Source organism: Hyla sarda, chromosome 1 (assembly GCF_029499605.1).
Source record: "Hyla sarda isolate aHylSar1 chromosome 1, aHylSar1.hap1, whole genome shotgun sequence".
Lineage (NCBI taxonomy): Eukaryota > Metazoa > Chordata > Amphibia > Anura > Hylidae > Hyla > Hyla sarda.
In genome coordinates, this window is record NC_079189.1 from 481,746,605 (window position 1) to 481,771,854 (window position 25,250).

General features: G+C 41.2%; 1 protein-coding gene across 2 annotated transcripts in view; it reads right to left on the reverse strand.

The window, feature by feature from the left end:
• Positions 1-25,250, reverse strand: part of MEGF10 (multiple EGF like domains 10) — a 128,063-nt gene that overhangs the window by 89,593 nt on the left and 13,220 nt on the right. For both annotated transcript variants that reach the window (XM_056537299.1, XM_056537300.1), the window contains exons 2-3: positions 4,773-4,903; positions 1,458-1,559 (exon numbers count right to left, since the gene is read on the reverse strand). In XM_056537299.1, the coding sequence (XP_056393274.1) occupies positions 1,458-1,559; positions 4,773-4,885 (215 nt within the window). In that variant the 5' untranslated portion in view covers positions 4,886-4,903. The remainder of the gene's footprint in view (positions 1-1,457; positions 1,560-4,772; positions 4,904-25,250) is intronic.

Below are 25,250 nucleotides of genomic sequence, written 5' to 3' on the forward strand. Positions count from 1 at the left end.
CATTACTAATAACAATTCGCCGAGAATTTATTTGGATCAAATCAATTATTTTTTTTTTTATTTGGCGAATCGGCCAAATCAACATTTTCTAGGAAATGTGCTCATCTCTAATAGCCACCAAATGCTAACCTCAAAATTACATGAAAAATGCTAAAATAATTTTAAAATAAAAAAATAAAAAAACTTTTAACATGTCCTATAGAGAGTGTTCAGATCCCGACCATTCGTTAGATAGAACTGGGAGAAAAAGCAGGGCTGACTGAGACAATCCCATAAACCTTCATTCTATGTTTGTGTCACTTAGTACTATCTTCTCCTGACTTGTTCTAGTGATCGATCTGGGTCACTGCATTCAGACCACAACAGATCAAAACTTTTTGGTCTACAACACATCAAAAGTTTTTAAAGTGATAATGCTCATTTAAAAGAATTCACAACTAATATGGACTATGGGCTAAACTCATCCTATGATTCTCCCAGATTAACCATTTTTAAGTAACACTATACTACTTTGATGCACATTCTAGTTCATATGGAGTCCAAGAAACTGTACCATCCATACAAAAATACCCTACAATAAAAGTTCTGAATTTTGCTCCATATTCAGGCTAAAACTAAAAAAATTTAGCTAAAACACCTGTCATTGTGAACCAGCCAGAAAGCCATATAAAGTACCGTATATATACACTATACAAGATTATGTTGCTCAGAAAACATTTTTAAAAAAAGGCTCCCATATGGTTCTAATGACTCCATCATACATTTAACCTCCTTGGACATGGACATTGGTGCGTATTTGCTCTGAATTTCTTTTTTGTACCTTGTGTTGATTTTCCACCCTTGCTTCCTAATGCTGTCCTGAAAAGAATGGATCTCTTTACAGATTATAAATAGGTCTCTATAGCATATGCATCCTTGATTCATCATTTTAGTATGATGAAATGGTGGAAAGAGAGTGCACTAAAGGCTTTCACTTTAAAGGGGTACTCCACTGAAAACATTTTATCCCCTATACAAAGGATAGGGGATAAGATGTCTAATTGCAGGTGTCCCGCCGCTGGGGACCCCGCGATCTCCACTGCGGCACCCCTGTCATTTAGTGCACGGAGCGAACTCCGCCTGATGTCTGGTGAACATGGCCGCCACACCCCCTCCATTTATGTTTATGCCCCCTCCCATAGACATGAGTGGAGGGGGCGTGGCATGATGTCACAAACACGGAAGCTCCAAGCTTCTGTGTTCCTGACTCCCCCGCTGCCGACCCTTTGATCACGGGGTCCCCATGCTCAAATGGCAGTAGACGGAAAAAAATTTGTAAGAATATTTGCCATAAGCCACAGAAAGGTATGCAGGAATGCAAGTTTCCACATATACTGTACATTGATGACCCTTTAATGCTTATAATAATATACATTATATACTACATAGGATGGACATTTTAGCAACAAATGGCTTACCTGTGTCTTGTGCATTTAAACCAATTTAATATATCTGTGCAGCTGGTGTAATAGACCTGGTCAAATGGATGTGCATATGATTCCTGAACTGTTACAGAATAGCTGTGAAAAGATGTACAGCAACATTGTTAACAGCCTTTTTTTTGTAGGTTTTTCTAAAAGAAAAAACATTACGCATCATATCCCAATTGCCACACTCCTTGCTCTTATTCTGTTTGAAATTGTAATATAGCAAATAGTGACAATGGGGGATATTTATCAAAGTTGTCTATGTCCCGCATCAATATAGACCAAACTACAGAGTGTTTGCCTGGTCTATTGTGCGCCTAATTTATCAAATGGCGCACAGGTCTTGATAAATTCTGTGCACAGACTGCATGATCTATGCTTTAGTCTATATTTAAACCTGCTCCAACATGGTCTGACATTTCGGCGTACTTTCAGCCTATGCGACTTGTCGCTGAAAAGTCGCTTTTGATAAATTCCGCACCAATGCATTTTTCAATGCATTTCAGTCTAAAATAGACTTGCATGCATCATGTTCTAAAAATCCTCTAGAGCAAAAGTTGCAGAAAAGTCGCACATATTTAGACTGCGACTTTCTGTGCGACAAATTAAGACAAGAACAACCAGTCTAAATCCTTTGATAAATCTCCCCCAATGATTCCCAAATTCTGCTATAGGTAAAAGTAGAAATGGGAGATGAGTGAAAATGCCCTTCACCTGTGTAGATGAAAATCCTTGCACCGGCCCTGTCCCAACCCACAGCGTATTATCACAGCCTATTTCTCCTGAAAATCATTGGGGTCAAATCAAGGATTTCCATAATTTATAGAACTGGTTAGGTTTATACATTTGCTTTATAGCTTTTTACATCCAGAGCTGGTATAAAAAATAGTTGATGTTTTAAATCATAAGAAGAAAGAATGGGAAATTGAATATCCCAAGTGATTCTGCCCCTCACATATGTTATTGTTTACTGACCTGACATTTTCACACAAACCAGTTCATGGGAAATGGTGAAACAGGTGGAAAATGCGAAACCAATATAAATCTTTCATTGTGTCTTAAAATGCATGTCCACCTTTGAACACTAAAAGTCATTGCCTTTAGGCCTGGGTAGTGTGGGTTGAATATACAGCAAATGCAGCCAAACCTAAACCTGACGGCTCGGTCATTGATTGCTTTAATCTTCTTAAAGGGGTACTCCGGTGAAAACCTTTTTTCTTTTAAATCAACTGGTGGCAGAAAGTTAAACATATTTGTAAATTACTTCTATTAAAAAATCTTAATCCTTCCTGTACTTATTAGCTGCTGAATACTACAGAGGAAATTCTTTTCTTTTTTGAATGCTCTCTGATGACATCACGAGCACAGTTCTCTCTGCTGACGTTATTATAATAATAATACTTTATTTATTGTTGCCCTTAGTGGGATTTGAACCCAAGTCCCCAGCAGTGCAAGGCAGCAGTGCTAACCACTGAGCCACCATGCTGCCCTTAGCATACATCTGCTATGCATGGTTGCTAAAATGGACAGAGATGTCAGCAGAGAGCACTGTGCTCGTGATGTCATCAGTGTTCCAAAAAGAAAGGAATTTCTTCTGTAGCATTCAGCAGCTAATAAGTACTGGAAGGATTAAGATTTTTTAATAGAAGTAATTTACAAATATGTTTAACTTTCTGCCACCAGTTGATTTAAAAGAAAAAGGTTTTCAATGGAGTACCCCTTTAAATATGTTCACTTTTTAAAGTACTCCAGTTGCCTGGAAAAGATAGATAGAGTCCAAGAAGACCTATGACTGTCATTCAAGACTCTTCCAGGCACCTGGAGCACTTGGAAAATAAAACTAATTTATGCAGACTAAAGCAATCAATGGCCGAACCACTAGGTTTGGATTTAGCTGCATTTACTGTAAATTCACTCAACACTAGACCTGAGAGTCAATTTTCTAGGAAGTTTCAGGACTATATAAGTAGCATTTCCTTAGTGAACTGCTTTTTTGCCGCCCCTCAATATATTGTATTTGTAGTCTCATTCAGCTGCAAGTTAGGAAAAGTAAAAAGCAAAACATTGGTTGCCTAAAATCAACTCTGCAAATATATGAGACAAGTTAATTCCCAGTCTGTATAGCATATAGAATAGCATAAACAATTATTGGAAAAGGCAGCACAGAATCTGAATGTGGATAGAGCAAATATACTCGTTTGAGTCAGAAGCGTAGACTGCGACGTAGCTGAAATAGCCAGAAGCCTATCTTTGTGAACTGGTGAAATTTACTTATTGTCTACTGGGAATGTAGTTCCTATGCTTGACAAAATCTTCTTACTGCTTTAGTTATATAAAGTGACGGGGAAAAATATATTTCCAATTGATATTATTGCTACATTACTGTTACTTATTCTAATTATGACTATGTACATATTTGTAAAGGAATAAGAATGATGAAAATACAGGATAATGCACAGACCAATGATTGCTAAGCTTATTACCATGTGAACTCAAGGAAGATCTTTTGACTCCCTTGGAACCCATACCTAAAAGAAGCTTGAAGTAGGGTCAGGTAAGCATATGCTAACATCTGAATTGGAGGCCCTACTCTGAACTATTTCTTCTGTCACAAGGACAGACACCACAACTAAACTCTACTGACTTAGGCTGGGTTCACACCACGTTTTTGCAATACAGTTCCCGTATACGTTTTAGATTTGAAAACCGTACGGAACCGTATTAAAAACCATATGCATTGACTCCATTGAAAACCGTATGCCAAAAGATGCATCAGGTTGTGTCTGTTTTGCATCCTGTACGGTTTTGTCAGTTTTTTTCCTGCACCCAAAACCACAGCCGACCACGGCTCTTGGTCCGGGTGAAAAACCGTATTGAAACGTATATGTTTTTTTTTTTGACATGGGAATCAATGGGAACTGTACAGAACTGTATGTGCGTACGGTTCCATATGGTTTTCACCAAACGGTTTTTGACTTAGCAGTTTTTTTCTTGGAATTTCAATCAAACAAGTGAAGCTTTATTCATAATGGAATGAAAAGTTAAAAACATATACATTTTTTTTTTTTTTAATGGAGGCAACCGGACATCATTTTTCAAACCGTATACGTATTAAAATTTACATTTGTACATTTTGATACAGTTTAGTCCGGTTTTGAGGAATCTGTTTTTCATTCAAAAACCTGATACGGGAACTGTGGTGTGAGCCCACCCTTAATCATAGTCAATGTGTTTGGTTGAATAATAGTTTTCACAATAAACAAATGAGTCTGGCATCAGTATATACACCATTAAGTACAGACTCACCTTTCCCAGTGGCTACACACGTTTGGATCCTCGAGATTGAGAGAGAATGACATTCCAAGCCATTGGTACAAAACTAATGCAAAGAGCCCATAACAGTGAGATGCTGAAAACATCTTCTTGCATCAAACGATCTGTTGAAAGAGAAAGAGACATTAAATATGATGGTATGTAACAACTATATCCAAGCAAGAATGATAATGTATACACAGCATAGCATGACATTTAACCATTGGTTTCCTGTAAGGACATAGATCATGTCTGGGAGGGGTTTATCATCTGTTATTTACAGAAAAGTATGAAAAGTCACAAGGAAAAAATGGGCCAAAAAGAACAGAAGTGTTGCCTTTGATAAAAGGGGGGCAGCAAGAGCACTACCTGGCTGGTGATATTGGTTTTCTCCCACATTTAAAAATGCACAAAACACATGTTGACATTGTAAAGGAGCACTCCAGCCAAAATGAACTTATCCCTAATCCACAGGATAGAGGATAAGTAGCTGATTGTGGCAGGTCCCCTCGCAATCTCCAGAATAAGGATGCGGCTCCCTCAGTGAGGAGCACGTATTGTCCTCAGATAGATGGCACATGCTCCATTAATTTCTATTGGAGTGCTGATGATACCTGAGTGCTGTACTTGGCACTTGGTCTCTTGGCACTATTGAAGGATACAAGGGTCTTGATAAAATAATACAGATCTGTAATCTTGTATGATATATCTTAATTCTGCTTTTTGTAACCGCAAGGCATCAGTTACAGACCTTCAGTCACGAACATCCTGTTATTCTGCCGCTTGACTGCTGACGTGCAATTTTGTCTCTCCTCATGATATATAACTACGAGTTGGTAGATAGTAAAACAGAGTGTACTTAGAGGGTACCTTGTGTGCATGTATTTTTTTCCACACCTGACAAGACGCTCTCCTGGCCAGTACAAGCCTTAAGCCAAATTGGACCTAGTATCAGGGGTACTGAGTAGACAGAGAACCAGTACCAGGGGTACTGAGTAGACAGAGAACCAGTACCAGGGGTACTGAGTAGACAGAGAACCAGTACCAGGGGTACTGAGTAGACAGAGAACCAGTACCAGGGGTACTGAGTAGACAGAGAACCTTTCAGCACTCATAGATAGAAATGAAGTGTGTTTCGTCTACCACACATGCTCCTCATTGAGAGCCGGGTCCCGTTCCGTAGATTCCGGGGGGTCCCAACAGTCTGACCCCCACGATCAGCTACTAAAAAATGATGTAGCTTACACACAATAATGTAAACACAATGGCTGACATTTTTCATTGTCTTTAGACTGTTTTTTGTGTCTACAAAAGGCCCAAGCAGGGCAATGCATACATCCTAGAGGACTCCTGCATTGCCGCGGGCAGCGCAGGAGGTCAGGGCGGTAGAACCCGGCTGTCAATCACAGCCAGGGTCACGCCGCAGCTGCCGGGGCCGTGATCGCGCCGGTCAGGCAGCATTAACCCCATAGATGCCGTGATCAATCCTGATCACAGCATCTATTGTGTTGACAGAGGGAGTGTGCTCCCCCTGTTCACCAACGTCTCGCCGCAATACGATCGCAGGTCGCCATTGGTTGCTATGGCAGCAGTAGATCAGATCATGACCTCCTGTCTGCCTGCTACGTAAGCCTGTGAGATCCATCCAGAGGCTGGACCGCAGAGGCTGTAGTGTGTGCAGCACATCAGGTTATACTGTGCTGCAGTACAAATGTATTGCAGCATAGTATAACCTGTAAAGAAGTGAAAAATTATATAATAAAAGGTTGTTCAATACATGTATGAAGTGTAAAAAAAAAACACAAATCAGATACGTAATAAGTATTGCCATGCCAGTGTACAAAAAAATTATGTAAATTATGTAATTTATGTAATTATTATGTAAATTATTCCGCACTGTGGACACTGTAAAAAAACAACAACAAAAAAACGTAAAATTTGCCAATTTTGGTACAAATAGCGGAATAAAAAAGATCAAAAGGTAGCAGGTTTAAAAAAAGATACCAATAAAAAGTACAGCTCATCCTACAAAAAATAAGCCCTCATCCAATGGCGTCGGACGAAAAATAAAAAAGTTACTGCTGTTGGAAAATGAATGGCAGGAACATAATTTTGCTCAGAAAAGGAAAAAGAACATAGAAAGCTATATAAAATGGGTATCGCCATAATCGTACTGACCAACAGAATAAATATAACATCACATTTACCGCACAGTGAACACCATAAAAAATTTATTTAAAAAAAAAGCCAGAAATTCTCAATTTTTTCACAATATTTTTGATTTTTTTCACAAAAAATGCTGCACCACTTATATAAAATACAATATGTCACCAAAAAATCTCAGAATTGCTCCGCTCAGAAAAAGCGTTCTATAGTTATTACCATTTAAAGAGACTCAGTCAAATTTAAAAAACAAGAACCTGGTCATTAAAGGGGTACTCCGGCCCTGAGACATCTTATCCCCTATCCAAAGGATAGGGGATAAGATGTCTCACAGCGGGGGTCCCGCCGCTGGGGACCCCCGCAATCTTGTATTTGCTACCCACCTGTTTGAGCTGCACACCACAGTGCCAGCTCACAAACAGCGACCACGGGGCCCCCATAGGATGTCACCCCCCGCCCCCTTTAAAGTAAAAATTGGGTTCGTTCTTATGGGGTTAATGTCATTTTCTGGATATATCAGCAACATGAACAATTGTTGTACAATTTCTACATCACAAGAAGTTGAAGTCGTTTCATGACTGTGTTGTCTGTTATTATGTTTACCGCTGGGTGAAATTACAGATCACTACTCTGCACGCTGCTATTATACTACAAACAGCTAAAATTACAAACATATCAAAATTTGTTACCAGCTTGTTCACAGCAGCAGCAAAATATAACAAAACATCTGTTTACTATAATTGAATATTTCTTTGTTATCTGCACAGAGTTACATATGACATACTGTGGGAAATAAAGTGGTGGCTGTTACACCTCTTACTAATCATATGTTTAAAGTAACCCATCAAAGCATGAGGCATAATATGTCGGGTTTGAACAGAATGGGGTCTTGGAACTTGTTTTAATCTAATTTCAAAGTTGTATAGTATTCAAGAGCAGGGCTGGTGAACTGTTAAATTAGAGGGGCAAAGGTTTATGCAGTAATATCAGGAAGTATTACTTTACTGAGAGAGTAGTGGATGCATGGAATAGCCTTCCTGCAGAAGTCGTAGCTGCAAATACAGTGAAGGAGTTTAAACATGCATGGGATAGGCATAAGGCTATCCTTCTTATAAGATAGGGCCAGGGACTATTGATAGGATTCAGATTATTGGGCAGACTAAATGGGCCAAATGGTTCTTATCTGCCGACACATTCTATGTTTCTAATCTCTAAGATCTGCCTCACATTCTAGCATACACCATCCTTACATGGTAGCTTCATGTGCTCTACTCCTTTTAAAGACACTCAGTTACTCCTCTGGCCTTTTCTCTTTTCCCCATAACCCACCAGTGTAGTCCTTAAAGGGGTACTCCGCTGCTCAGCGTTTGGAACAAACTGCTCCGAACGCTGGAGACGGTGCCAGGAGCTCGTGACGTGATAGCCCCGCCCCCTCATGACATCACGCCCCACTTCCTCAATGCAAGTCTATGGGAGGGGGCGTGGTAACCATCACGCCCCCTCCCATAGCCTTGGGATGTTACCCCCCCCCCCCCCCCATTGACCAAATATACACCATTATATGTCTTTATATTGATCAATGTTGTTTCCTGTTTGTGTTGGGGGAGAAGCAATGTTTCTATTAGTGTTTTTATTAGTGTGCTTATACACTTTCTGTATTTTCCCTTATGGATAGTTTGACATCTACTTTTCATGTTTCACACTACTCTGTTGCATCCTCAATGTATAATCGTATCCGCTCTTACCATTCTGTTGTTGCCCAATAGGGCTTTTTATCGTTATTATAAAAAGCTTCATGGTTTGACCGTTAAACTAAATTTAATTTTATACTAGGAATATTGGAGGAGACCAATCAGATCGCTTCTCTCATTTGTTAGAGGCCTTTTTAAAAATAAAAAAGTGATCTGATTGGTTGCTATGGACAACTGCACCACTGTTCCTCTGCACAGGTTTGATACATCTCCTTCGTAATGTCTACCAATAATTTTTGTGATAACAGTTTGATTTGGAGCTAAAATTGCACATGTTAAAGGGGTACTCCTGTGAAAACCTTTTTTCTTTTAAATCAACTGGTGGCAGAAAGTTAAACATATTTGTAAATTACTTCTATTAAAAAATCTTAATCCTTCCAGTACTTATTAGCTGCTGAATGCTACAGAGGAAATTCCTTTCTTTTTGGAACACTGATGACATCACGACCACAGTGCTCTCTGCTGACATCTCTGTCCATTTTAGAAACCATGCGTATCAGATGTATGCTAAGGGCAGCATGGTGGCTCAGTGGTTAGCACTGCTGCCTTGCAGTGCTGGGGGCTTGGGATCAAATCCCACTAAGGACATGAATAAATAATGCATTGTTATTATTATTATAATAATGTCAGCAGAGAGCACTGTGCTCGTGATGTCATCAGAGAGCTTTCCAAAAAGAAAAGAATTTCCTCTGTAGTATTCAGCCGATAATAATCACAGGAAGGATTAAGATTTTTTAATAGAAGTAATTTACAAATATGTTTAACTTTCTACCACCAGTTGATTTAAAAGAAAAAAAGTTTTCACCGGAGTACCCCTTTAAGCTTTAGCTTATCTCCATTTTGTAGGCGTTATACAGGACCACCAGCTATTTGAATTGTTACAGCTGGAGTTATCACTTAGTAGTAATTGACTTCAATGTATGTCACACTGAAAGGACTCTCAAGAAGACTAACAAAGGACTCTCTGAGGGACATAGCACAGCTTTGACTGACAGGACAAATGCCCTTATGGTAACAGGTTTATTTATATTAATGCTTCTTAATAAGTGTTATTTGGTCTGTAGGATATAAGGAGTTAAATGATGACATTATATCCAAGAGTTTGCCCTGACTGTGTCCCTGAGCCTGGTTTTGGCAGAAAAAATGGTTTATGCAGCTAAAAATTCACACCCACACTCTAATGCCAAAAGCAGCTTGCACTCTTTCCCAGCAGAGCTGCTACCCTGTACAAACAAGTCCTCCTGTTTATACTGTGACAAATACACAGTGCTGAGCGACAACTGTCTACATTTTAAAGCTTGCATAAGGCACCTATAAGAGGGTTAAATAGCAGGTGTACAGAATGCCAGATGTACAGCGCCCCGAACCAGAGTTGGGAGTGTGGAATGAACCCATTACCAAAGTCCTGAAAGGGATGCAAAGGCTGCCAACTAATAGTATACACTGTTTTCCTATTTGTATACATGTTGTATATTATACAATGTGTTATGCCTTTAATAAAATGTACCATGGGATTGTTACCCAGGAGGTACCAGTGACCAGCTGACCCCAAAGGTGATCTATGGGCTCCCTGCTAGTCTCCCCCATATAAGTCCTGAGTGGAGCTAGCTTCTCTTGCTTCCTGCGAGGTCCAGTCAAGTCGTGCCTAGTGTACGTCCAGAGTAGTGGAGGCCTCAAGTCAAGTTCTCCAGCCACAAGTCAAGTGCAAGTAAGATGAAGTCACCGTCCTGTCAGTCACAATTAAGTCTGTCTACCCAGCATGGCCTGCACTAAATTCTCCCATCCAACTACAAGTCCCAGCAAGCCTGCAAGGCCTCTGTGTCACTGGTCACCATCTTGGGCCCTGCCTGTACTGCATAGACTGTAACAACTGTCTACCCTCAGTAAAGCTATCATTGTCCGTAACTTTGCATCGGAGTCTTTATTGCCCCAGTGCCTAGCCCAGGATCCAGCGGTATACCTTTTGGTGGTTAAGGCTAAACTACGCCCTGGCGTCACGAACACAAGGAGTTAATACCATCTGCCCCTAGGGTAACAACATCTGCCCTGCATCTCACACCCCACTACCACACATTTAAACCTAGTGGAAATGCTACAGATCTTCTATCTGGGTTTTTGGGTGTAACATCTTCAGCAAAAAACAGTAGCAACAAAATGAATGAGATTTTAAATTGTGAACTCTAGAGAATTTTCTATATTTCCTCATTAATTTGACCTAAACCTACATCAGATTTTCACTCCTAAAGTAGGACTAATGGTGGGGAATTTATCAAACGGTGAAAATCGCAAAAAATGTGCATCATTTTTCACATTTCATGCTGTGCCTGTAGCATGGGCGTTGCTATGTGGCAAGGGACATGGTTTGGAATAAAGAGGGCTTCGAGGTGGACCCCACTCAGCCAATTTATGATACACTTGCTAGCAAGCATAGACTGCAGATGAAATCTCCACTGGCTCAGAGGGTGCACAATCTCGCTAGATTTATATAGAGGCGTGCACCGCTACATAAATCCCATGAGCCTGTGCACTGTTGGGGGATTTATTTAGACCGGTGTGGGAGACCCAGGCCTTGATGAATCCCCCCCCCCCTAAGTCTGAAAAATGGATTAAGATAACAAAATCAAACAAATTAGTCAAATGTTTTAGACTTGGCCATTTATTAACTGAAAAAATGATCCAATATGATATATCTGTTAGTGGCAATAGTAATTCATATGCACAAACTTCTTCAGTAGGACATAGCAGCCAGCACCCCCACTGCACCAAACATACTCAGACTCATAATACTATTCTTGTACGTATGTCTTAAATGGAGTGATATAGGTGAAAAATAGAAACATTGTTGTGATCAGTGTCGCTTGCACGTTACCCAGTACCAGCAGGTTAGTATGGGTAACTCTTCTGTCAGTTCTCCTTTAAGATCTGAGATGTAGGACACCTGGGCTTTGTATGGACACAAAAACAACTAACATCAAACTCATTCTTTTACATGCTCCGTGCAGGTGGAGAAATCTGACAAAGAGATCCACACACCTTCTCTAGACAATGAAGACTTTACATAGGAAAGAGCTACCTATTCACATGCTTACAGACTCCCACATGCACCTGAGTTATCTACTAGATAGATCTTATAATAAAAATGGCTGCCATAGTGTAGTAGAATTAAATATGACTAAGATAGGATTAGCAGTTTATTCATTGCCAAAATAGGGTCTGTAATTCACAAACAGGATTAAAGGGTTACTCAGGTGGGAAAAAAAATTCCATATCAACTGGCTCCAGAAAGTTAAATAGATTTGTAAATTACTTTTATTAAAAAATCTTAATCCTTCCAGTACTTTTCAGCTGTTGTATGCTCCAGAGGAAGTTGAGTTGTTCTTTTCTGACAACAGTGCTCTCTGCTGACATCTCTGTCCATGTCATAAAACTTTTATCAAACTTTAATTTACATTTTTTATACACGTTATTAGGAGGTATCATTAGATTCCTCACACAGATCAATGCAGTTCTATTGAACGCCATTGATCTGTGTTCATTTGGTTCTATCAAATGCAGATCCACGGGGCAGCCAAGAATGTAGAGGTAAGCCCTCAGGCTACCTCCACAGTGGATTGCACTGCGGGGAGGGGGGCGATCCACCCCACTAGACTCGAGTTGGTAGCTCCGGAGTGAGGTGCAGACTTGCGACCCATGGCAGTCTGCGTCCGCTCCTCCCGTCAGTCTGCACCACAAACCAGCATTATAAAAATAAAGGGGGAAGTCGGTTTTGCCCTGCTTGCCCGATGAAGGGCTAAATGCATGAATAATTCACCTGCCCGGCACCCGGAACTACATGTCCTAGGCATTGGGTGATAGGATTTCCACATCCCTGCATACCGTATATACTCGAGTATAAGCCGAGTTTTTCAGCACGATCAATCCCTTCATCAGTGGTCTTCAACCATCGGCTGTCCGGGCATGCTGGGAGTTTTAGTTTTGAAACATCTTGAGGTCCGCAGGTTGAAGACCACTGCGGCCTTCGTCATCATCCCTTTAGTTTTCTACTCTCCTCCCCTTGGTGGGAAGGAAGAGTGAGCTGGTCCGGGCCATCTATGCTGCAGGGACCGTCCGGTGTGGAGGATTAGTCGTTCTGGGCTGTCATCTTCACCGGGAGGCCCTCTTCTCCGCTCCGGGCCGGCCCCGGACTAGTGACGTTGCCTTGAGGATGACGCACAGGGATGTCCCTGCGCATGAACGTCCCTGTGAGTCGTCGTCGTCAAGGCAACGTCACTAGACTGGGGCCGGCCCGGAATGGAGAAGAGGCCCTCCCAGTGAAGATGGACAGCCCAGAACGACTAACCCTCCCCACCGGATGCTCCCTGCAGCATAGATGGCCCGGACAAGCTCACCCTTCCTTCCCACCAAGGGGAGGTGAGTAGAAAACTAAAGTGGAGGTCTGGATGATGACGAAGGCCCGGATGTGGTCTTCAACCTGCGGACCTCCAGATGTTTCAAAACCACAACTCCCAGCATGCCCTGAAAGCCCATGGCTGTCTGGGCATGCTGGGAGTTGTAGTTTTGCAACATCTGGAGGTCTGCAGGTTGAAGACCACTGATTGAAGGGATTGACAGGCGGTGATGGTGAAGGGGGGATGATGACAGGGGTCTGGAAGATGACAGGGTGATGATGATGGAGGTGATGATGACGGGGGTCTGGATGATGACGGGGTGATGATGACGGGGTGATGATGACAGGGTGATGATGACGGGGTGATGATGACGAGGGGGATGACGACAAGGGGGATGATGACGGGGTGATAATGAAAGGGTGATGATGACGAGGGGGATGATGACAGGGGGATGATGACAGGGTGATGATGACTGGGTGATTGTAACAGGGTGATGATGACGGGGGTGTTAATGATGGGGGTCTGGATGATGACAGGGGGGGATGATGTATTTCCTACCCTAGGCTTATAGTCGAGTCAATAACTTTTCCTGGGTTTTTGAGGTGAAATTAGGGGTCTCGGCTTATATTCGGGTCGGTTTATACTAGAGTATATATGGTACAATTTTGTGGTGTATACAAAGCTAAGACAAACACCATATTAAAGCAGTCTATTAAGGGAAATATACAGGGGGAATTGTATGGTTTGTATGCCAGTTTTCTGGTGTACAGAAGTCACAAATTTTTGTGCAAGCTTCATTCAGTACGTGCAACTTTTTGGCCTTTTACACCACATTTGAAAAAAAGGTGAGGCTTACTGGGAGGGGATGTAGTCTCTCACAGTCTGTCAATTTTACTATTTTTGGACATTATGCCTGAAAACTATTCTAGCTCATGACAGGCATAGCTTTCACATGCTGGTGCACCGAATTTATTAAGAGGCTTGCACCTCCTAGTAGATTAGGCACATCCTAGACCAGTATTCTTTACATCAAGACCAGCATTAAAAATGCCAGCCTCTTACTTTTTTTTACTTGAAATGGGAAAGTTTAAAATTATTCTCCTATACATGTTACATTGAGAGTTGAGTACAGGCCCTTACGTTACAATTTCGTCCATATACATGTTGGCTAAATCAGAGGTGCACCTTATGGGGTAAATGTGCTTTGGGGCTCCCTTGGGCACCAGGGGCCTGGTGCATCTCCTACCTCTGCACCCCCTATAGCTAAGCCTCTGAGCTGAATACATGTTAATGTGCCCAACTATTCCAACCTCCCCCATAAACACGCACATTCATCTAAGTCATTGAGGAGAGAGGAATAAGCAAATGCCATTGGAGAAATTCAACATTTCAAGTCCTTCATTCATTTGACTTCTGCCATTGGGGAATGTTAGGAGGCCGCTCCATAATCCTCAAAATTTTCAGGTTTGATCAACTTTTTTGAAAATAAAAAAATACTATTAATAACTCTTTAAATATATCTATTATACTTTGAGCATAACCTACAGTATACTAAAGTGCAGTAAAATATAGCATTTCAATAACAAGCATTATAAAAGGATCAGAGGGATCATTTGAAAAAGGTAAAAATTCCGATTTCTCATTTCTTTGTTCTAGATCAATGAACTGCTTGCATTTAGTCTATAAAAAATCAGGAGCTTGTTTTTTTTTTTTTGTAAAAATGCACATGAATAAAGTGGTTTAGCTAGTGGTGCAGAGATTCCAGTCGCACCTGTGCCCTGATAAAAAGGATGGTTTGCTTGGGGGGGGGGGGGGGGGTATAGGCCCTTCTGCCAAAAGTGACCTGGTAGTCACAAAAATTATGTAAATTTCAAGGAATATCCAGGAAGTCATCATGATGCTGGAAACATATAACTCTATATACATTGTGAGCTGAACTTGAGCTACATACTCACTTTGATATATTAATGTAAATGATTTTCTTTCCATAATTAACGTGAATCCGGTGAAACATGACATGAATAAATACACTTCACAGCATCACAGAAGAGTCTGCTACATTACATGATATAAAGCTGATGTTTGTTTTGTTTCCATTGATCTCCCTTCATGTCTGTTTGATCCTGCTAACTGGAATGTGACTGAACAATCCCTTAAAAGCCTGATTCACAGTTGGCTTAAAATATATAAAGTAATTCTCTAAACCAGGGCAAAACAGACAATTCAAACATTGCAGGTGTCTTTGAAGAAGGAGAGATCACAGCTAATGCATCCAAAGCCTCTTCAAATCAAAAGTGTCTCTTCTCTGGTTCAGCTGCATCCTCGTGCATTACAGGACATCTGACAAAGGAGTCCGCACAATGATTTTCTATTCCAGACACTAGTAAGAAAAGTATCACCCATGTAGATCTTGTGAAACGTCTTGTGGATGTATTAGGGACAACATTACCTACTGACAGAATGACTATTCACTCCTCACATTAAACTGTGTTACAAAGGCAGTGTTTCCCAACCATTGTGCCTCCCAGCCCCCAGCCATGGAATGGCGGGAGTTATAATTTTGCAACAGCTGGCACACTGGTTGGGAAACACTGCTAAAGGCTATGTTCAGACTGGCGAATGTCCACACGAGAAATTTCCATGTCCCCCGACGGCATGCTAGGACCGCTCGGAAATGTGCCCTCTCATAGATGGTAATGCATTTCCGTGCGGACTCGGCAGGAGGAATAGACATGTTTATTCTTTCTGCAGACATAAGAAATTCTGCCGTGTGAACAGCTCAGACGAATCCCATTGATATGCTCAATTTTGCACGGAAATCCATTGTCTGAACATAGCTTTAAGGTTGCTCCTATCTGGACATTTATGGCCTATCCACAAGATATAAATGCCATAAATGTCTGATAGATGCAGCTCCCATCTCCGGGCTTCAGACAGGGGGGCTGTTATTAGGCCAGAAATAGTTGGCTCCATTCATTATGTAGTTGGTGGCGGGTTAATACAGCTTAAGTTCCATAGCCATCTAGTAACTATCTAATGCTATGTTCACATCTGTGTTGTGGTTTCTATATGTAATAGAACCCATGACGTTGTTCCAGGTCAGTCACATCTGATCCCTTCACGTACAAAGCATTTATAATGGGATCAGTGAGGTTTCTGTCAGTGAAAAACGGTAGAAACTACAATGGAACCTCTGATGGAAATCTGTGATGCCGATGTGAACACAGTCTTATATGGTGACTGTACCCTAGGGAGCACTGCTGATTAATCATACCTTAATGATTTATTCATTAATTATCAATATGTTACTGAACAATCAATTACACAGTGTAGAGATATAGAGCCGAATTTGAAATTTAGCTATTTGTGGGCTTCATTGTTTGGTCATTCATCATGATATTGATCCAAGTTGAAATAAAGCAGGAGGTTTACTTGTAAGACCACAGATAAAACATTGCGGTTTCATGATATGTTTGGCATGGTGCAGAATAAAATAACAACACAGAGTGAAACATGGCAAATGGATGGTTTCTACATACGTCAGACTGCTGGAAGACATCCAGTTGGCATTCATCATCCAAACTGAAGTATGGCAGGACAAGTACGTAGCAGTCATTCATCAATTCATTAGTAGATAGTCACTGCTTTCTTATTTGGTAATACATAGATATTATGATAAGTAGTTTAATTCATCTTTGGTAGATACTTATTGCAATTCCAGAAAATGACAAAAAAGAAAGTAAAATTGTTATGATCCAGTCCTGCAAGTGTTAAAGGGGTAGTTCAGTGCTGAAAAACTTATCCCCTATCCTAAGGATAGGTGATAAGTTTCAGATCATGGGGGGTCCGACCGCTGGGGCCCCCCGCGATCTCCTGTATGGGGCCCCGGCTTTCTGGCCAGATACCGGGTGTTGACCACCGCACGAAACGGCGGCTGACATGTCCCCTCAATACATCAATACATCTCTATGGCAGAGCTGGAGATTGCCGACGGCAGTGCTCAGGCTCTGCCATAGAGTTGTATTGAGGGGGCGTGTCAGCCACCGCTTCGTGCTGTGGTCAACACGCCCCCTTCCCGCGGACTGCCGGGGCCCCGTACAGGTGATCGTGGGGTGGCCCCTGCGGTCACACCCCCCACGATCTGAAACTCATCCCCTATCCTTAGGATAGGGGATAAGTTTTTCAGCACTGGATATCTCCTTTAATAGCAGCAGTCCACACAGAATAGTATATGTTGGTTTTCAAAATGCATAGTAGTGGGTAGGATCTCACTGGCCAGTAGTGTACTACTGATATTTGATATATGTGAAGCTTTCATAGGGAACCATGAAATGGAAAAAAGAAATTCATTGTTGCTAGGTAGCAAATATTTATGCAGTATATCTTCTATTCATTATTAAGGGTATTTTCCAAGACTAAAGTCTATTCTGGTCTATCCTTAAAGGGGTACTCTGCTGCTCAGCGTTTGGAACAAACTGTTCCGAACGCTGGAGCCGACGTCGGGAGCTCGTTACGTCATAGCCCCACCCCTTCAATGCAAGCCGTCACACCCCCTCCCATAGACTTGCATTGTTGGGGCGGGGCATGACATCATGAGGGGGTGGGGCTATGACATCACATGCTCCTGGCACCGGCTCCAGTGTTTGGAACAGTTTGTTCCAAACGCTGAACAGCAGAGTACCCCTTTAAGGTAGGATATTTATATCAAATTGTGAGGGGGGGTCTAACCCTTGGCACTTAAATCAGCTAACTGAGGGAGCTGTTGTTGTGTCTGGTTATCCAGCTCAGTCCCACTCACTACGAACAGTATGGCACTGTGCCTAATAAGTAATAAAGGGGACAAAGCCGCACCTTAGTCAGCTGATCTGCAGGGTGTATTGGGAGTTTCTCTACTGATCTGATATTGATATCTTATCCCAAGAATTGTCCCTCAACATTGGAGTTCCAGAAAACCCCCTATATCTAGTGGTAACATCATTCACAGAACTTGATGGAAAATTGAATTGGTTCCTGTTCCTAACCTAATGTTCCTATGTTAAGCATACGTTTGCACACGTTAAGAACAATTCAATGTGAGATCAGAATAGTTTGATGCATGGCAGAAAACCAGTGGTAACCAAGACCTCAGTGGTAACTCTTTGGATGACTAGGCCTCACTTCTTCTTATGTAGATTAGTAAACAACTCATGTTCATTTTTGTGCATTCAATTGTAATTTTTAATAATTTAGCATACAAAAAATCTGCATGTAATAGCTATACCTGTATAGAGATAGACATAAGTAGGCTTTCCTGGGGCACAGATACACTTTGCAGCCTTATCTATGTATCCAAATACCCTGGCAATAAATTTACTGCTTTCCCTCCAAACACCCATCAACCTCTTTCTACTTATGCCCCATCATATACCATAGTAAAGAAATGTTTCCCTTGTACACTGTACTAGATTTTTGGGACGAAACGTTTACAATTGGCATTGCCCTGCTCATAATAAACTGTGCCACATTTGTTCCCTGTCGATAGAAGGGACGTATTAGTCACACACTGAAGTGTTTACTTGAAAGTTGGAATATCTGCTCAATATGTAGAATACAGCAGACTAAAACAGTTGCCATTTGCAAACTATGTCTGAGAAAAACAGAAAAGATTAAACGATCAGATTTCCCTTTATTTCCTAACAAGCTGCACAACAGCTGCCCCTTCTGGACTGCAGCAACTGTTACTTACACGTACAACAAACTTTCTGTTTTCTCAGAGGGTTTTCATAGGTCAACTGCATGTGCTGTGGATTAGAACAGTAGCAAAGGCCCTTTGTGTACCAGGGCTCATTACTTGTCAAATTTTCTATCACAGCCACATATTACCAGTACAGTAGATATGTATACCAAGCATACAGTTGTAGCAAAACTACCATTGTATACATTTTTATCATAAATCAATAGTACATTTGGTAACAAGAAATGTTGTAATATAGCTTAATACAGGAAAATGTTTACTTCTCTAGGTTAGAACTTCTCACCTCCAACCTCCTGCCTTACTCACTCTGAAATGACTAAAATCCATCTTTAGATGGGAAGGGATAAATATATTATCAATTCACTAAGAGATCAAGTTACAGCTGCTCAGAGAAGTCTATAAAGAAAGGAGGAGAGAAGAAACAGACACACAGATGCGGCAGCTTCAGAGGAGTTTTCTGTAGTGTGTAAGGGATGTCTGTAGGGTTGCACCATAAACTCTATTTAGATACATGGGATTTTATCAGATTTCAATTTGACAAATTTTCTGGTGAAAAAAGCAGTGTCAAATGTTCCGTCCAATATGGCTGCCATTTCAGCTCCTTTGTTTTTAAAGAGGACCTGTGGCCAACCCAGAACAAATTAGATTTTACTGTCATTAAATAGCTTAGGATGCCCTGACCAAACACTTTTTCTTGATATGCCCTTCTGTTCCTGATATATGAGGTTTTATACTTTGAGTGACATTTTGGGGAATCAGTCATTTGAGTGTTTACTTAATTTTAAAAATGGGAGATAGTAATGGTCAAGATTATACAGTCAGCAGGTGTGAATGTTGTACATTGATACACACTCCTTGACTACATAGACCGCCCATCACCTCCCATTATTAAAATTAAGTATACGCTCATCTGACAGATTCCTGAATTGTCAGACAAACTCTAAACTTGCATATCTCTGGAAGAGAAAGTTGTATTATGAAACTGTAAAAAGCTGTGTGATCCTAAGCTATTTAATGCAAACTCATTTTGGAAGGGGGGGGGGGGGGGGATTGGTCACATGTCCTCTTTAAGAGGAAATGCCCTTTACCTAGGGCAATTCTCATTAATTAACATGGTGTAGAAAAAGTGAATATGATTTTCAAAAACATAGTAGTAATAATTGTGGTGGCCCAGTACAGGATGGTGTTTCCCTGTACCATTCCTGCCCTGTCAGGCAGTGTCCCTCAGTGTCCCCAGGGCCCCCTGCAGTTGTTTCCCCCCATGTAAATATGTTGTGTATTATATTGTGTGTTGTATCTTTAATAAATGTACCATGTGATTGCTAACCAGGAGGTACTAGTGACCAGCTGACCCCAAAGGTGACCTATGGGCTCCCTGCTGGGTGGAGCTAGCTTCTCTCTCTTGTTCCTGAGGTCCAGTGCAGTCAAGTCGTCTTAGTGTGTGTGTGTCCAGAACATCAGAGGCCTTAAGCCAAGTCCTGCAGCCACAAGTCAAGTGCAAAGTAAGCTAAAGTCACAGTGCTGTTAGTCAAGTTAAGTCTTCTGTCTATCCTAAATTCTCCTGTCTACTACAAGTCCCAGCAATCCTGCAAGGACTCTGTGTTACTGGTCACCTCCTTGGGCCCTAGCTGTACTGCATAGAATGTAACAACTGTCTACCCTCAGTAAAGTTACTGTTGTCCGTAACTTGGCGTCAGTGTCTACATTGCCCCGGTGCCAAGCCCAGGATCCAGCGGTATACCTTCGGGTGGTTAAGGCTAAACCACGCACTGGCGTCATGAACACAAGGCGTTAATACCATCTGCCCCTAGGGCAACAACATCTGCCCTGCAACACACACCCCGCCATTACCACATAATAATATGAACAATTTTAGGAGGAGGCACCAGAATATAATTATCTGGATATTTAGAATCCACTGCAGCCATATTTGTAGTCAGCCTAATGAACATTCCTCTCCGGGGGAGATCTCCCAGGAATCATTTGCATCGTGACATGAATAGAGGGGAACTGTCTCCTTCAACACAGTTTGGCACAGCCCAGTAACAAGCTGCTTATAAGAAATAATGAAGAAAAGGACGCCTTTTCTTACAGATTACTTAAGGGTGCCTCATTTTACTCCAGTCCAGCTGAAATTGTAACTCTACTGGCACATTAAGCAGAGGAATCCATGTAATACTATGACTGGGGGGAAGAAAGCTTTGGTTGTATGCAAAGCTTTTAGTTCTGTAATGCATCAATGTTTATGCCTGATACTTTATGTCATTCATGTAAGTAAATAACAGAAATTGGTTGGGAATTAGAAGAATGGAGAATGGTGGTAAAGTAGACAAGGCTGCAGATGACAGAATTATATTTAACAAAAAGAAGGAGAAAAGCAATGAACCAGAGGATGACCATACATGTTACGTGTGGTCATATACAGTACTGTACCTAAGCATATGTATACAAACCATATATGCAGGGGGAGAGGAGAATAAGAACCAGCTTTTAGTTTATAGGTAAACTTTTATTCCCTATAGCAGGTTTTAAGATGATGGAAGTCTATAGTAACATATAAGATTAAAACCTCAAAACACATAATGCTGACCCTATGCCATACAAGGGCAAATGAAAGTCAGAGTAGTGAAACCTTATTCAAAACCCACCTCTATGAGTGGAAAGCCAGTAAAGACATAAGATTGTGAAAAGCTTGCTCCCTCACCCAACATTACAACACATGCATACATATCTGTATGATACTATGTAACCACAGAGATGTGTCAGATACTATGTAACCACAGAACAAAAAGAGCTATCCCCACTCACCGCAAAGCTTCTGACTCTGTGTTCCTAGATGGAGATGACGGCAGACTCGGGCAGGTCAGGATGCGTAGCGCTTGGAGGCCATCACCAGTTATTTCGCGCAGCAAGCGCTTCTTCCGGCCTCAGGCTCTGTGTTCCTAGACTCTGTGGCTCTGTGTTTCGGTCTCTGACTCTGTGTTCCTAGACGGAGATGCCGGCAGACTCGGGCAGGTCAGGATGCATAGCGCTTGGAGGCCATCACCAGTTATTTCGCGCAGCAAGCGCTTCTTCCGGCCTCAGGCTCTGTGTTCCTAGACTCTGTGGCTCTGTGTTTCGGTCTCTGACTCTGTGTTCCTAGACGGAGATGCCGGCAGGCGTGGGCAGGTCAGGATGCATAGCGCTCGGAAGCTATCACCGGTTATTTCGCACAGCAAGCGCTTCTTCCAGCCTGAGGCCGGAAGAAGCGCTTGCTGTGCGAAATAACCATTGATAGCCTCCGAGCGCTATGCATGCTGACCTGCCCGAGTCTGCCGGCATCTCCATCTAAGAACACAGAGTCAGAAGCTTTGCGGTGAGTGCGGATAGCTCTTTTTGTTCTGTGGTTACATAGTATCTGACACATCTCTGTATCAATTGCTTCGAGCACCTCCGCCGACTCCATACTCCAATGTCTCCTCTGCTGCCTCACTCCTGAACGTATTAAGCTACCTTATTAACCCCTGACATTCCGCAATAGGTGGTGCCGTCCTTTGATCCTTTCACACACATGTATACATATATGTATGCTGACCAAACAGCATTGTAGTTTACACCATACAGCACGGTAGAGAGAAATCATATACCAATGAGCATGTCGGTGCGATCCTCTGACAGTTTGCAGCTGGAACACATTGGAAACTTTTACTGTATATTTTACATACAATTTATTCTAGTGCTCATGAGAAAACAATATGAACTACATATATGTACTGATGTTTTCCACAGAATCCATTGGTTTAACATGTATATTTTAATGGGGAAAAAGCCTTGTTATTGGAAGTTGTAGCATTTTTATGATAATTATGATAGAGAAAAGTGGAGAATCATTCTTCTCCAAAGGAAAAATACATTTTAACCGACAATACATATGCACTGACCTATAAACTACACCATCATAGAAAACCTTCTTGAAGAATGAAGCCTAGTTCAACCACAGGCTGTATAGGCACTATAACCAGTCAGCCATTATTGATGTTCCTATTGTACGACTGTCACTTAAATCCTATTACACATCTTTTGTTAACTGATAAAGACTTGGTTGCATTGAGTGCTTTTAAGAATCAATGAATGCTCAACAATTTCATTGCGTGGTTGTATAGTTACATTGTACTATCATTACTTGAAACATACATATACACTGGGAACATATGTATACACTGTCTTTACCTTTACTTGAATTTGTTGATACAATTAGGAAAAATTGATTAAAATTCACTGATGTCACTATATTAGAGCTTACACATCACTTTATCTGTGTTCTCTGCTTCCATATAATGCCATCCTATGCCGACATAACTTATTGAATTGTACTTTGATATACATCTGATTTCATTTGATGCTTTTTCTTAAGAATCCCATAATAAAAATAAAAATCTTCTATCACATGCCTTATTACAGAGCTATTCTTAACTACAGACAGTGCTGTATGAAGGCACCTGTAGCTCTTAAGTATGAAAGTGTATGGACTTGTATATCTGTTAATGCTCCAACCACATGACTTTGTTTTGAAAATGACACCTTAAAGGGCTATTCCCACTTGGACATTTATGGCGTACCCACAAGATATGCCATAAAAGTCTTTTAGATGTGGGTCGCACCTCAGGCATATCCTCTAGAATGTCCTAAATGGCAATACCCCTTATGCTTTACACATAAATTGAAGTTCTGTGCTCCAACATATGCTAAAGTGTAGCCAATGATGCCTCTCTGTGCAGCCACAACCAACAAGACATAAAAATACTTTTCTGTGTTTTCATCATTTGGAAAGATACAGCTTCCTTCTGATTCAGTGAGCAGAGGGTATCATCAGAGAGAAGAGGCGCCATGAGGAGCGGCACTGGAACAGGAGCACATATATGCTATACTGTACCAGGTACTATGAAGGGCACTCTTGTGAGGGGCAATGCTAAGGGGGTGTTTACACTTTTATGGGGCTTTATGAGTACTCTTTTAAGCAACTTAAAATAACAGTTCAGCAAAACTGTTAGTGTCTATGCCTAGTACAGACAATGATGGATATTATCTTTCCTTCTCCATGAATCCCTATGTTATGCACCATCACCTCACACCCTTCACTAGGCATAATACTGTGTATCGTGTTGCCCATATTGCTCCTAAGACATATATATCAATGAGATTTGGCAGTCCAGGGTGGGGATAAAGATGTCTTAAATAAGGGTACCTACCCTGTTTTATATGTTATCGCTGCTCTTGAGAGTTGTACAGACTGACAGTGTGGCCCTCTGACCTAAAAAAGTTTATACCTCCATGGTGTACATACTATAACATAGTCTTACAGATTTCAATCAACAGAACACTATTGGAAATGTGTGCCAGTAAATTGTATATTGCATTGTACCAGAGCCATGACCAACCTGATGAGTATATATACAATGCTGCCAGTGGGCATCTTGTCCCTAGACACCCTTCCAGGTTTTTTCTTAGTATCAATGGCACAGCATAGCAATAAACAGTTGCCAAAAGTTTGGTTTACATTTTTTCAGGCCACAATATTATCTTTATATAGGTGAAGCCATATTATTGGTATGAGTTTTTTTGGAGACTTACATTCTGCGCTCCCAATCCAGAAATCCTCAGCTTTTAAATGGTGTCAGTCTTCTATACAAGAAGTCAGCAAAATGAGACTCTCTATACATCACTTTTCTCATCAGCAACAGTGAGACATTGTATTATTTAGCCGTCTTTATGTTTAGTAGAAAAACTGATTTAATAGGTATCTTGTTCAAAGTGACCCCTGACAAAGCAACTTTGAGCTTCCCCAAATCGTGTCAATGCATGGCTGCTTTTAAATGTCACGCTCCCATAGGTTTAAAGGCACAAAGCAGCGTGCACGGAATCTCTTCAGAAATCAAGACTAATTCACTGGTAAAGTGATCCGGATGGAGGAAGCGTCATAGACTTCCCAATTATAAAATTCCATTTATTTTGAAAAATGATGTTCTTTTACAATTACATGCTAAGTAAACTATGTGACTCTTCTACCATTTTACTCACGTAAATAGTTGGCAGCATCCAAAAGTCATTTCTAGGAACATGTCATCTATATTGGAAAGTGTGCTAAAATGGGCCCTGTCATTTGCAAGACCTTTTTATATAATACAAAGGATAACATTATATGTATATTTGTAATATACATTGGTTACATAATGTGTATATTTTTGGGTGAAAAAATGTTGTCTTGCTCCTGCAACTATTGTCTGTGTGTCTCTGTGCAGAGACAAAATACATGAAGTGTGGGCAGGACAAGCAGGGCTCTGAACACTGAGGACAAACAGGGCCCTGTACACTGAGTACAAGCAGGGCTCTGTACACTAAGGACAAGCAGATCTCTGTGCCCTGAGGACAAGCATGGCTCTATGCACTGAGGACAAAC